Genomic DNA, 14,806 nt, shown 5'->3' with positions numbered 1-14,806 from the left:
GGATTACTGTAGGGTTAGTATAAAATGGGTGGTTGTTGGTCAGCACAGGCTCAGTGGGCCGAAGGGCCTGTTTCAGTGCTGTATCTCTAAATAAATAAATAAATTGAAAGAAGTACAAGTAAATTGCTGCTTCACCTGAAAGTAGTGTTTGGGGCCTTGGAGAGAGGAGGTAAAAGTGCCGGTATAACACCTCCTGCGGTTGCATGGGAAGGTGCTGTGGGAATACAGGACTTTGATGAGACCACATCTGGAGTATTGTGTGAAGTTTTGGTCTCATTATCTGAGGAAGGATGTTCTTGCCATGGTGGGAGTGTAAAGAAGATTTACTTGGCTGATTCCTGGGATGGCAGGATTGATGTATGAGGAGAGATTGGGTCGACTAGGCCTATATTCACTAGAGTTTAGAAGAATGAGAGGGGATCTCATAGAAACCTATAAAATTCTAACAAGGCTAGATGCAGGGAGGATGTTCCCAATGGCTGAGGAGTCCAGTACCAGGGGTCACAGTCTCAGGATACGGGGTATGCCTTTTAGAACCGAGATGAGGAGAAATTTCTTCACTCAGAGGGTGGTGAACCTGTGGAATTCTCTACCGCAGAAGGCAGTGGAGGCCAAGTCATTAAATATATTCAAGAAGGAAATAGATATATTTCTTAATGTCAAAGGGATCAAGGGATATGGGGAGAAAGCGGAAATTGGGACTGAATTAGACGATCAGCCATGATCTTTTTTGAATGGCGGAGCAGGCCTGAAGGGCTGAATGGCCTACTCCTGCTCCTATTTTCTATGTTTCTATGCAAGGGGACGAGGTGTCGGGGGTAATGGAGGAGTGGACCAGGGTGTCGCGGAGGGAGCGATCCCTTTGGAATGCTGACAGGGGATGAGAGGGGACGATGCGTTTGGTAGTGACATCACACTGAACGTGGCGGAAATGGCGGAGGATGATCCTTTGGATATGGAGGCTGATGGGGTGAAAAGTGATGACAAGGGGAACCCTGTCGCGGTTCTGAGAGGGAGGGGAAGGGGTGAGGGCAGAGGTGCGGGAAATGGGCCAGGCACGGTTGAGGGCCCTGTCAACCACAGTTGGGGGGTGGGGGGGGGGGAATCCTCGGTTGAGGAAAAAGGAAGACATATCAGAAGTGCTGTTGTGGAAGGTTGCATCATCAGAGCAGATGCGTCGGAGACGGAGAAACTGGGAGAATGGAATGGAGTCCTTACAGGAGGCAGGGTGTGAAGAAGAATAGTCAAGGTAGCCGTGGGAGTCAGTGGGCTTATAATGAATATTAGTTGACAGTCTATCCCCAGAGATGGAGACAGAGAAGTCAAGGAAGGAAAGGGAAGTGTCAGAGATGGACCATGTAAAGGTGAGAGACGGGTGGAAATTGGAAGCAAAGTTGATAAAGTTTTCCAGTTCGGGGCAGGAGCAGGAAACGGCACATATACAGTCATCAATGTACCAGAAAAAGAGTTGGGGGAGGGGGCCCGAGTAGGACTGGAACAAGGAATGTTCGACATATCCCACAAAAAGATAGGCATAACTAGGACCCATGCGGTACCCATAGCAACACTTTTTACTTGAAGGAAGTGAGTGGAGCTGAAGGAGAATTTGTTCAATGTGAGAGCAAGTTCAGCTAGGCAGAGGAGGGTGGTGGTGGATGGGGACAGGTTGGGCCTCTGTTCAAGGAAGAAGTGGAGAGCCCTCAAACCGTCCTGGTGGGGGATGGAGGTGTAGAGAAATTGGACATCCATAGTGAGGAAGAGGCAGTTAGGGCCAGGAAACTGGAAACTGTCAAAATGACGTAGGGTATCACAAGAGTCACGGATGTAGTTGGGATGAGACTGGACCAGGGGAGAAACGATGGCGTCAAGATAGGAAGAAATAAGTTCAGTGGGGCAGGAACAAGCTGTTCCTGTTTGAGGATTTTGGGAAGGAGGTAGAAGCGGGCTGTCAAGTGTTGTGGGACTGTGAGGTTGGAAACTGTAGAGGGAAGATCTTCGAAGGAAATGAGGTCAGTGACAGTCCTGCAGACAGTTGCTTGATGTTCAGTGGTGGGGTCATGCTCTAGGGGGAAGTAGGAAGAAGTGTCTGAGAGTTGGCACTCATCCTCTGCAAGGTAGAGGTCAGTACGCCAGACAACAACAGCACTGATGAAAGGTCACAGACCTGAAACGTTAACTCTGCTTCTTTCTCCACAGATGCTGCCGGACCTGCTGAATATTTCCAGCATTTCTTGTTTTTATTTCAGATTTCCAGCATTTGCAGTATTTTGCTTTTACTATAACAACAGCACCACCCTTGTCGGCAGATTTGATCATAATGTTGGGGTTAGACCTGAGAGAACCTTTCTCCCATGACCTCCCCTCCTTGTCAGTTATTCTCTGACCCTATGTCCTATCAACACCTTCTCTTTCGCCCCACTCCTACTTTATTTGCTTAAAACCTATTACATTTCTAACCTTTGCCAGTTCTGATGAAAGGTCACTGACTTGAAACATTAACTTTGCTTCTCTGTCCACAGATGCTACCAGACCTGCTGAGTATTTTCCAGCACTTTTTGGTTTTATTTCAGATTTCCAGCATCTGCAGTATTTTGCTTTTATTATAGTAACCTAGAGGTTATGAGTTCAAATCTCATCTATGGTAAATACGTAAGAAATAATTCAATACAGCGTCAGATAAAACAAAAATGAAAACTGTCATAGAAACCCAATTACTTCACTGATGTCCTTTAATGAAAGAGCCAGTCAACCATATCTAGTCTGGTTTACATGTGATTTGACTCCCAAGCTAAGTGATTGTCTCTTAATGCCTATGGGAAACTAGGGATGGCTGTAGTTACTGGGTTGCCCGCATCCCAAAAGCAAATAATAAAAGCCTGATAATTATCAGTAATATCATCCCAATAGAATCTAGGTAGCATGAAGTGCAACACTCTATGACTGGATTCAAGTTGCATTATCTTGCACCAGAATGAATAGCATCCTGATAAGTGTAGTTTAAAACTATGCTGATAGGGTAAATTCAGAGTTCCCACACTTCCAACATTGAGCTGTTCTCGAAGGGATCACAGTATAGGTAATGAATGTTATATAGTTGTGCCTGCGCTTTGAGCACAGACCAACACTGGGAGAATAGAATCACTGAAGTTAGCGGGTTATTTGCTTTTTTAAAAAAAAATGCGAAACCTGGGTGAAGCACCAGGACTTAGTGTGCAAGACACCAGCAGGATTCAAAAAAGGTAGGAGAGAAGATATGGCAAATCAAGTAACAGGAGTTAGATGATGCAACAGTTGGGTTTTAAAAGATTGCAGATTGTTGGAGAAACTGAGAGGTGGAGGAGCATTATCATTTTGAAGTCCTAGAAAAGAAAATTATATTATGGGATGGTGCTGTTTCTTGGACTTGGACTTTGCAGTGCAACTAGCATTCTCAAAACTAGTCTTGCCAATCTGAAAGAATGTTTTTTTTTGTTCATGAAGGATTAAAGTGCATGATCTGTTTACTTGTGACCTTTATCTGGATGCACTTAGTGTGCAATATCACCTGGCTTTCACATTATAGTACTGACAAAATGAAGGGAAAGCAAAGTATACAGCCACATCTGAACTTGCTAAAAGTTAAATGTTCAAAAGGAGATGTTATCTTTACTTTCAAAGGTAATAAATGAAAGTCAAGACATTACTATTTTACAGGGAGAAACTTTTATATAGGAAAAAATCACATTGCTTTTTACTCAATTATTCCTTGAATTACATGGTGCAGGTCATCCAAACAATGGTTTAATTGTGTTGCATCATTCCTTGGGTAAAATCTGACTCCAGGAGCTTTCCTTTATTGGCATATGTTTGAGAACTGAAGGACACTTTATGCCATTTAGAAAGAACTTTCTTTATTCTGCAAGAGCTGGATTCATTGTACTTTATATTAATTTCAGAGTTAGCACAGATATTCCTACAATTCAAAATGATATCGATACAGTTATTACCGAAAAAATTATGTTTTGGAACTCTTTTTATTGTGAGATCTAGTTAAAGGGCCAAAGTACAAAATATAAGACACCACCAATTTTGAAAAGAAGAAAAGATTAGACAAGTCAAAAATTACTGATTATGTGACATCAAGCCTGGGTTTCAAGAGCTTAGATTTTAAGAGGAGTGGAAGCAAGGAGTTTGATGGTTTTGAGGTCCTGGGAAAGAATGAGATAAAGAAAGAGATGGTGTGAGGGGTCTTGATTTGAACATGGTGAGGATGCAGAGAGAAGGAAAGAGCAGAGGATGGTGAATATGGAAATAAGAGAAAGCAAGAGACAATTAAGAAAGAGCATCAAACAATGGAGTATTTTGCTAAAATAAAGAAAAGAAAGGTTGCTCTTGAAGGCAAGGTTAGAAGTCAAATTATTGATGCTACTTGGATATAGCCCTGTCAGATTTAGTAAAATAATTATCACCTGATGTTTTCTGATGCACCCCTTTACTGTCATGTACTGTTAGAGTTGAAATGGTAAATGCGTATTCAACTTGTCAAGTTCTGGGCCGCTATAACAAATGACAGTAAGCTTATAGAATAAGATTGATGCTGTCTCAGTCACAACACTGGGTAATTGCACATTTCAATTCTCAAAATTGCTTTAATGATTGAAAGCTTGTTAGAGAACATGCACAGAATATATGCATTCTCTTCCTGCAGCACCCTATCCAGAATAAGCATTTTTCTAATGTCAGTGACTACTGGATGCCTCTGATTGTTGGTACTTGAATTTGTGAAAAAGAAATAAAAACCATCTTCTTCATCCCTTCAGTATTATGAAATTTTTCCTCAACAAGAAAAAATTCAAGGAGACATTACGACCTTATGATGTGAAGGATGTTATTGAACAGTACTCAGCAGGACATTTGGATATGCTTTCAAGAATAAAATATCTCCAGTCAAGGTAAATGGTAAAAACCAAAACATATAAAGTTGAAAATGGGCACTTTTTTAAATGTTTGAATTTAATCATTTGGGTAGAAAAAAATTCTCATCCTGTGGGTGGCACTGAGGAGACCACATTTATTGCCCATCTTTAGTAGCCCTGAGAAGGGAGGCTTTCACTAAATTGCTGCTTTCTTTGTGCTGATGGAGAGTTTCAAGATTTTGACCCAAAATGTGAAGGAACATATGTGTCCTGATCAAGATGATGTGCGACTTGGAGGGGAGTTTATAAGTGATAGTGTTCCCCTGATGTTGCCGCTCTTGCCTTTCCTAATCAGAAATCACAAAGCAGAGAGCTGTTTTCAGAGTAACCTTGGTGAATTGCTCTAGTGCACCTGATAGTTTGTAAATACTGTAGACACAGCAATGAATGGAATGGATATGGAGTCTGGTAAAGGCGTGCCAGACTCGGCTTGTCATATCATCTTACACTAACCAGTTCGGATCAAAATGAATCTGGTTTACTAACCCCCTATTAGGTTACACTCAAGCTGCTGAGTGAGTGAATTGACCCTCTCTTGTCAAATCATCAAGGAAGGAGCCAGACCACAAATCTTGTACTAAGCACTATTTACTGGTTACAAATCACAACTTAAAGTTAAAGTTGCTTAGATGCAAGCTGAATAGGCATGCATAGATATAAAGTTATCTTACAGTTGAGCAACAAATCATAGCAAAGTTTATATGGGTAATTCAATGTATCACTATGTCAGCACTAGCAAATGTTGAGCATGAACTATAGCAATGACCAGAGTCTGAGGTTATCAGTTGGTGAGATTATTTTAAGTATAATTCCTTAAATAGCTGACAAGTTAACAGCTTTGAGTAGCTAGTTTATCAAATATCTGAAGTCTACATGTGATTAATGATGTTCAGAGCTTACATGACTTCATCCTCATGAGTGGTATGGTTGAGTCATCTCCATCCTTCCCTGGGAAGGGATTAACTTTTGGGGTGTTAAGTCGATGAACTCACTTTCAGCAGCAGGGCTGTCCACTTCACTTGGGTCTTCGGTTTTTTCATTCATTCATGGGATGTGAGCATTGGTAGAAAAGCCAGCATTTATTGCCCATCCCTATAGCCTGTGAGAAGGTGGTGGTAAGTCGCCTTCTTGAACTGCTGCAGTCCATGTGGTGTAGCTACCCCCACCATGCTGCTAGGAAGGGATTTCCAAGATTTTGACCCAGCAACAGTGAAGGAATGGCAATCTCGGTCCAAGTTCCGACGATGTGTATCTTGGAGGAGAACCTGTAGGTGGTAGTGCTCCTTCTGTCTGCTGTCCTTGTCCTTCTAGGTGATAGAGGTCATGGATTTGGAAAGTGCTGTCGAAGGAGGCTTGGTGCATTGGTGCGGTGCATCTTCTATATGGTACACACTGCTGCCACTGTGCACCGGTGGTGGAGGGAGTGAATGTTTGTGGATGGGGTGTCATTCCAGCAGGCTGCTTTGTTCTGGATGGTGTTGAGCTTCTTGAGTGTTGTTGGAGCTGCACCTATCCAGGCAAGTGGAGAGTATTCCATCACACTCCTGACTTGTGCCTTGTAGATGGTAGTCTGGCTTTGGAAAGTCGGGAGGTGAGTTACCCGCTGCAGAATTCCCAGCCTCTGGCCTGATCTTATAGCCACAGTAGCCTGGATATTGTCCAGCTCTTGCTGCATGTGGGCATGGACTGCTTCAATATCTGACATGTTGCAAATGGTACTGAACTGTCTAATTATCAGAGAACATCCCCACTTCTGATCTTATGATGGAGGGAAGGTGATGAAGCAATTGAAAATGCTTGGACAGATGGCACTACTCTGAGGAACTCCTGGAACAATGTCCTGGAGTTCTAATGTTTGGCCTCCAACGACCACAACCATTGCTAGGTGTGACACTAACCAGTGGAGAGTTTTCCCCCTGATTCCCATTGACTTCAATTTTGCTTGGACTTCTTGATGCCCTACTTGGTCAAATGCTACCTTGATGTTAAGGGCAGTCATTCTATCTCAGCTCTTGAATTCAGCTCTTTTGTCCATTCTTGGACCAAGGCTGTAATGAAGTGAGTGGCCTGGCCCTAACTGAGCATCGGTGAGCAGGTCATTGTTGTTCCGACTGAACCTAACTTAAACAGGAGTATTGAAGCCTGAGCTGGCTTCACTCTCACTTTTCTCTGATCTTGGGCACATAAAAAGTTAAGACATACTTTTCTCTGCCTATAATTGGCTGCTACAGCCTCACAAACTAACTCAGTGTGTTACTCTTCATTCTAATGCACTGTACCTTTGAAGGCACTTTTCTGTATCTGTTCGGTAAAGGCTGTTACAGAACAAAGGGAACAAAAGTGAACAAAGACATCTATCACTACAAGAACGAGAAAACAGGTTACCTGCTCTAGAAAATATCACTGTTTCCTTCTCCTTCATTTGCTCTGTTCCTTTTCCTATCTTTAAATCTCATTGGTTGAGAAGAGACTGTTGGTCCCACCAATCACCAAGGTCCCACGTGCACTGTTGACCTCGCTGTGCCATTATCAGCTCGCACGTCCAGTAATTTACAATGTAAGAAAATTTTGGGCTGAAGGGTGAGGGGAAAAGATCTAACTAATGTAGTTGGTCCTTTCTAGTTGATTCTGCTAAGTGTCACATTGCATCTTTATATTAATCTAATGCACAAAACTGTGGTGATAATATCACAGATATGCCTTTAAATGGCAATATTGGATTATAATTTAAAATTTTGATTGATTTTTTGAGTGAGGAGGAGAGTTACAAAGGTTACTTGGTTGATATGTCACTAATGCTTCAAACGTCCTTTGGGAATGGACTTTGGAACTGCTTGTAAATGAATGAGTTGCTAGAATTTGCTGATTGAGTTATTTCTTTTGTTGCTCTTGGTGTTCATAGCAGTTTAAATGTGCAGAAAGATTCTAATTACAAAGTGAGTTTTGATGATTTGCCATTCTTCACTTTTTTCAGGATTGATATGATTCTTGCTCCGGCACCTCCATCAACTCCCAAGCAGAAAAAATCAACCCCCAAAGGAGGTTTCGTATACCCTTTACAACAGTCACCTAAGTAAGGCACTTACTTAAATAAATTAAGTATATATTAAAGTTTAGGCTTTTGCCTATTATATTACTGTACAAACAGTGATCAACAAGTTCTGTAGCATAGTATTTTTACATTATTCTTCACTAATCCTTTAGATTTCACTGCCCACATAGGGCTGAATTTTACCAGCCCCTCGAAGCCACGGGTCACGACATGGGGGCTGATAAAATGCAGCGGGGAGAGCCCCACCATGACTCACGACATCGAGAAGGGCACACCACATATTACCGGCGGCAATGGAACCTCAGTGCGGCCCCCCGCCCCCCCCCCCCCCCCCGCCACCTGACAGCGGGCCCTTCATCTTAATATTAAAATTGACAATAAAGAGATGTAAATGAACTTGCCTGCAGACGGCGGCCATCCCACGCCAATGTTACGGCCGCCGTTCGTGCTCTGCGCCTTTGGAACTCCGTATGGAGTTCAACGTGAGAACCTGGTGGGGAGGAGGGAGGAATAGAATTTTCAGGGCGGGATGTGTGGAGGAGCGGGGTAAAGAATCTTTACTGGCTAATGGGATGCTGGGAAAGGGTAGAGGGTCAAAGGGAACATATTTTGGGGAGGCAAGTTCGGAATACTATTAAAGGTTTATTATGGGGAAAGAGTCTGATTAATGTATAATCTACCCATTTGAGGGGTTGGGAGAAGTGATTTATGTTTGAATTGACATTTTATTGTTACATCCCGGAGATTGGGACCTTTAAATTTTAAAATGCTACTGACGGGCTTAAAGCCCTTTAAAAATGACGCTGAACGCCATTGCTAGGACGCGGCAGCCGTCCTCTTATGTGATCGGGGGTGGCCACTCTGCCCCTTCTCTTTAAATGAGCCCCCGTGCATAATATCGTGGGGGCTCAGGGACAGCGCATCTGTCCTTGACACTCGCCGCTTTTAGAGTGCGCCACCACGACCTGCGGCGCACTCGTAAAATTCAGCCCATAGGGTAGAGACCACGGAATCACTATTTTGGATTAAAAACAGAAAGTGCTGGAAATACTCAGCAGGTCTGGCAGCATCTGTGAAAAGAGAAACAGGTTGATGAGCTTTCATGATTTCCAGCATCCACAGCATTTTGCTTTTATTTCACTATTTTGGCTGTTGTGTAGGATCACAGTGCTCACTTGCGCAATTGTAACTTTTAATGTCAGTTTATGATGAAAAAGGGAGTAAAAATTCATTAGCACCTCAGGTTTATGATGTGGGAGGGAGAAGACAGTGGGTGGCGGTTGATTGTGGCCAAGGCAGCATCCCTCAGGAGTGTAATGGAGCCAGGAAGAACACTCCTGCTCCTCCTGGCTCCAGATGAAAGCTTTTTAAAAAGAAAACCCTGTTTTTTTGGGTCGTGGATGCTGGCTGGATCGCATCTACTCCGGGAAAAGATGAGTAAAGCATGCATGACGGCCCTCTTTGTAAGTGAGCTGCATTTAAATTTTTTTATACACCAATACCTTATTTTGGGAGGTTGGAAACACAGCTCCAATTGATCATCCCAGAAACGCCCGTATTTGGCCAGCCCTGGCATACCTGGGTCCTGGTCTAATTTCTGGTCCTTCCAGCACATTTCTGTTAAAGTCACAGTGAAAATGTGTCAGAAAAATTGTGGATTCTTATACCCAGGATAGATTTCCAAACTGGTTAAGTTATGTGGAACACAGTAATAACGAAAGCTGCCTATTCCCAATTAACATTTCAGTGACTACTTCACAATTCCCATTGTCTGATAAAAATAATTTTTCAATTTTTACCGTTAGATGTGGTATAAAATGGTAAATAGAACACAACTGGAATAATTTTGATAAATTTGACTATTTATTTGCCATTATTCTCTTCTGATGCCTTCCTGGAACTACACATATGTCAATTCCACATGACCTACCTTTAACTGGTGCTAGTATAATCATTATTATAACCATTTATTAATTATGGCAAGACTTTTATGTACAATAACTGTACAAAATGTACAGGAATGATAAACTGAGCAACAAGAAATATGGTTAAATATTTTGGATATCACAATATCATGGTATCATTATTATACTGTGTTTGTTTTATGTATCTTAAATCACTTGAAGCCTTTGTTAACTCTACTTATGTATTACAATCAGAATTGATCCTGATGTAGCCAAAGCTTCTGATCCAGAGGCTGAAGACCAAAGTATGATGGGAAGATTTGTCAAGGTTGAAAGACAGGTAATACTTCAAATGGTAATTCACTATCCAATGATTATGCATTTACAATTAATTCTGAAAAAGGATGAAAGTCATTGAGGCATTGTCTTTCAGACTGAAATACTACCAGTCTAATATCCTTGCCATCTGCTCTTGTGGGTCTTGAGGACACTTCCAGTTTTATTTAAATGAGAGCAGCTAAGTAGAATCATAATATTTTACCACATAGACATTCAACATATTATTAAATATTGGGAAGACTGAAGCCATTGTTTTCAGTCCCTGCTCCAAACTCCATTCCTTAGCTACCAACTCCATGTCTTTCCCTGGCAACAGTCTGAGATTAAGCCAGTCTGGTGTCACATTTGACCCTGAGATAAACATCCAACCTCATATTTGTGCCGTACAAAGACAGCCTATTTCCACCACCATGACATCAACTGACTTTGCCCATGTCTCAGCTCATCTGTTTGCTGAAACCCTCATTCATGCCTGTTGTGCATCCCTGATTTTAGTTCAGTTGCCTAGGCTCCAAGCTCTGGAATACCTTCCTTACACCTCTCTGCCTCTCCACCTCACTTTCCTCCTTTAAGACACTCCTTAAAACCTACCTCTTTGACTAAGCTTATGGTCATCTGACCTAATATCTCCTTTTGTGGCTCAGTGTTAATCTTTGGTTTATAATGCTCCTGTAAAGCACCTTGGGACATTTAATTATGTGAAAGATTCTATATAAATGTAGGTTGTTGTTGCCAGGAGCTATCTACTCCATTCCACTCTCCTGGCCTTTTCCATATCTTTTCAAACATTTATTTTGTTTATCCACTTCCCATTAAGTTATTATGCTTCAGCTTCCAACATTGTTACCGGTAGGGCATTCTGTATCCTAACAACCTGCGGCATAAGAAGAAGTTATAACCCCTCCTTTCAACTTTCCAACAAAATGGCTTGAATTTATACCTTCTAGTTATTGTCACCAACAAGTGGAAATACACTCTCCTGTTTACCTTATGAAAACCCTTCATAATGTTTCTGTAATGAAAAGAACCCTAGTTTCTCTGGTCTTTCCTCATAACTAAAGTTTCTCTCATCCCTTGCATCACCTTTGTAAATCTCTCTGTACCTTGATATCCACTTGATATCCTTCCCAGATTACAATTCAATACTTATTTACATGGGTTTAGAATTATATCTCTTTTGTAGTCTATGTCCTATGTAAAAGTTCATGTGCCCTACTGTCGTTCCATTTTCAAGAGGTGTGCATCGAACATTTAAGTCTCTAATTTATATTAATGATGTCCAACCTTGGTTACCGAATTCACCTCAACTCCAATTGGATACAATGATACTTCATATAAGACTTGTAAAACCTAACGCATTATAATACATGAGTGATAGTTTACAGAACCAAGCAGAAAGTGTATCACCCACTCCATCCTGGATAAAAGTGTGCCTCTTGATGTTACGTGATAGATCTGTTCCCTTCCTCCTAGATGTTTTACTTCTTGCCTTGAAATTCATCTACACTAAACAGGCTGAGCTTTCATCGTTTACACACCAGAAAACAAAACTATACACCATCTAATCCAATCAGCATGTAACACACTTACTTCCCTTGTCCTCCTTAATATACCTGATCTTGATCACACAACCACTGTGCATACATGCCTGCACCAATCAGATTCTTGATCATGTCTTGTCTTCCTAGCATTGTAGTTGAGATTTGTTCCAGCTTCAATAACAGAATATAACTTTCTGACTCACTGTGCTCTATACAATAGCTGCTCAGTAAGTTTGTTAAGTATAAATGCTATCATCAAACTTTGAGCAGATTGACCCTTCCTTACTTTGAGGGGGAAGATACTTCTTTGACCCCTCAAATACTTAAACATATCTCTTGAGTAACTCTATGGTCTTCAGTGTCTGTAGGTCCTGTTGATGAATCTCAACGCTTGTCACACACAACAAAGTAATACCATAACAATACCAGGCGTATTTCCTTCAGAATTCCTTCTGATAGTCTGGTTTCTTCCTTCCTTATCTCCCTTAACTGTTTCTTCATTGTTTTATCCACCTCCCACATTTCAACTTTAGAGACTTAATGACATTCCTTATTTTTGCCTTTTTGCCACTCTTTGCAATTCGATTATATGGTCTTTTCTGTGACCACTTGGTCACCAGCCCAAAAGTATTGTTTCATTGACTGCCGTGATTATAAAGCCAGAAGCAGGTGCATTATCGTTTGCTACCTTCTTGATTTGGAATAGAATCACTCACTGGTTCACTTTTCCATTGGTTGTCAATTTTGATCCATTGAAATCAATTATGTTCTGTTCATGTTTTGCGGTATCTCAGAGTCATATGAAGTACAAGTGACGGAAACACCTTTGCTTTCTTGTACCAAAACAGTTGTCTTATTGTCATATTCCATTCTTCCTTGCTGCTCTGGCCAGTTGCCGGACATAACACCGTTACAATTGGTCACATTACGAAGGACATTTGAGTGCATGGAATCTGTGTTTGCTGGATGGGATGTGCCACAAATGATGGATGCCAGGATCACACCTGCACAGAGTAGGCACTGTTCCATCATGGTTTCTTTACTCTGTAATCACAGGCATATTATGCATTCTGTCACAGTTTTAAGTTGATTAATATTGGACCATTTGGGCTGTTTCTTTTTGTTTGTATCTGCCCATTGAATTAAATACACAGCAGGACTGGCTCTATCCACTATCCATTTTGGCTTAAATGTATGTTTCCTGTTACTGTACTTCAACGCATTACCGTATCTCCAACCTGATATGCAGCTGATTTGAGCTTTTTGTCAAAGTATTTTATTCATCTCATTCATATTTTCCAACATTTGATTGAAGCACTTGGTATCCATTGTACCCATTAACATAGGTATTACTGTAGGTAGCAAAAATGTCTGGGTGTGCATATCAGCCAACTTGTCATTGCCTGATACAGTGAAATGCCTTTGTCACAACCAGATGAGGAAGGGGTCTCAGGCTCCCCTTTCGCACCTTTTCTGGTTTGACTGCAACAGGGTTTATTCTTTTAACACAGTGATTTAGCTTACCAACTCAGTGAGCACTTGCTCCTGTTCCTTGAATATAACTGCAAATGAACCAATCGGACAGGTTTTCTTGAGTTTAAACAAGAAAGATGTAAGTTTATTCACCTCATCACTCTAAACCGGTTAAAAATTATTAAAATATGCTACACATTTACGCCCACATTCACACAAGAGCCATCCCCGCACCCCCCCCCTCCCCCCCCCCCCCCCCCGGACACACATACACACACACACACATACACACAAATAGATTACAGAGGGAAAAAATCAGAGTTGGGAGGTTGGAGTAGAGTCCTTAATAAAAATAGAATTTAAATACTGAAGTTTAGTCCCAGAATCCTTAGTTGAAGTTGTATTCCTGAAGTTCTCACTGGACCATGTGCACAATTCGGGCTTGCTTCCCTGGTTCCAGAAGGCAGAAGTGGGGCATAAGAACATAGGAACATAGGAGCGGGATAGGAGCTTTATCCATGTATCCTCAGATGTTGGCTGTGCTGGGCTGTAGATTTGCAACTGAGACTTCTCTGGATTTTAGCTGGAGAGAGGAGATGTTCCTTCTCTGGATTTCAGTTACAATTGGCCTTCTGAAGCAACAGCTGCTCGCTGTTCTTTTTTTAAAAGTTATTTGTAACAGTCTCAGTAAAAGTCTCAGGTAAAGTTCCACACAATGAAATGAATATTTTCCATTTGGCATGTGGGGTTTTCGTCACACCTTGAATTAGACACATGGGTAACATGTGTGTGCATTAAGTGGGGCGATCCGCACAAAATTGTTTATCATGGTTTTTAAAATCCAATGTCCCCTTTCTACAACACCCAAGGACTGTAGGTGGTGTAAAATATGCAATTTATGCTGAATGCCCGTTAGCTTTTGAAGTTCAGTAAAATTTTGTCCTGTAACGTGTGAGCCCTAACCGTTATCCCTGTCTGCAGATCATGTCCCTTCATAAAATCCAAGCTGCAGTGATAATACTGGGTAGCCTACATGGGTAGGCAAGTATTAGCCTACATGGGTAGGCTACCATCCATTTTCAAACTTTGTCCACTACCATAAGGCAATGTAAATAATCAGATTGTGCTCCGTGTTGGGTCCTGATAAAATAAATCTGTAAATAGGTTCCCTGGCCTCAAGGGGCATTTTCTAAGAAATACCCTTTTGGTATGTAATACAGGATTATGTTTAAGATGCACCATATGTCACCTGCATTGCTGCTTGTTTTAATAGTTGTACAGCAGTAATATATACCTCTGGCCATTGAGACTGCACCTCATCAACTTTGACTCTCAATAGTTCATACAAAGATTTTGCAAGTTTGCTGAATCGTGGGGAAAAGGCTCTTTGATAGCCCTGCAAGCCCTTAAACAAACAAAGAATTGTTTTTGATACTGGTAGAGGCAGAATCTCCACTTTATCTTTATCAGGACACATTCCCTTTTCTGAAAGAGAAACCCCAAGGAAGGTGACGTTCATCTGTAACAATTTAGCCTTCCGAG

At 41.5% G+C, this 14,806-nt stretch overlaps 1 protein-coding gene across 1 annotated transcript in view; it reads left to right on the top strand.

Annotated features, from left to right (window-relative positions):
- Positions 1-14,806, top strand: part of kcnq3 (potassium voltage-gated channel, KQT-like subfamily, member 3) — a 498,083-nt gene that overhangs the window by 470,441 nt on the left and 12,836 nt on the right. Inside the window, exons 12-14 of the mRNA XM_068030852.1 lie at positions 4,800-4,931; positions 7,930-8,028; positions 10,167-10,251. Coding sequence (XP_067886953.1) covers positions 4,800-4,931; positions 7,930-8,028; positions 10,167-10,251 — 316 coding nt within the window. The remainder of the gene's footprint in view (positions 1-4,799; positions 4,932-7,929; positions 8,029-10,166; positions 10,252-14,806) is intronic.

The sequence above is a fragment of the Heterodontus francisci genome, chromosome 5 (genome assembly GCF_036365525.1).
Source record: "Heterodontus francisci isolate sHetFra1 chromosome 5, sHetFra1.hap1, whole genome shotgun sequence".
NCBI lineage: Eukaryota > Metazoa > Chordata > Chondrichthyes > Heterodontiformes > Heterodontidae > Heterodontus > Heterodontus francisci.
The sequence above is the reverse complement of the archived record's forward strand: the minus strand, read 5'-3'. Positions and strand labels throughout refer to the sequence as shown.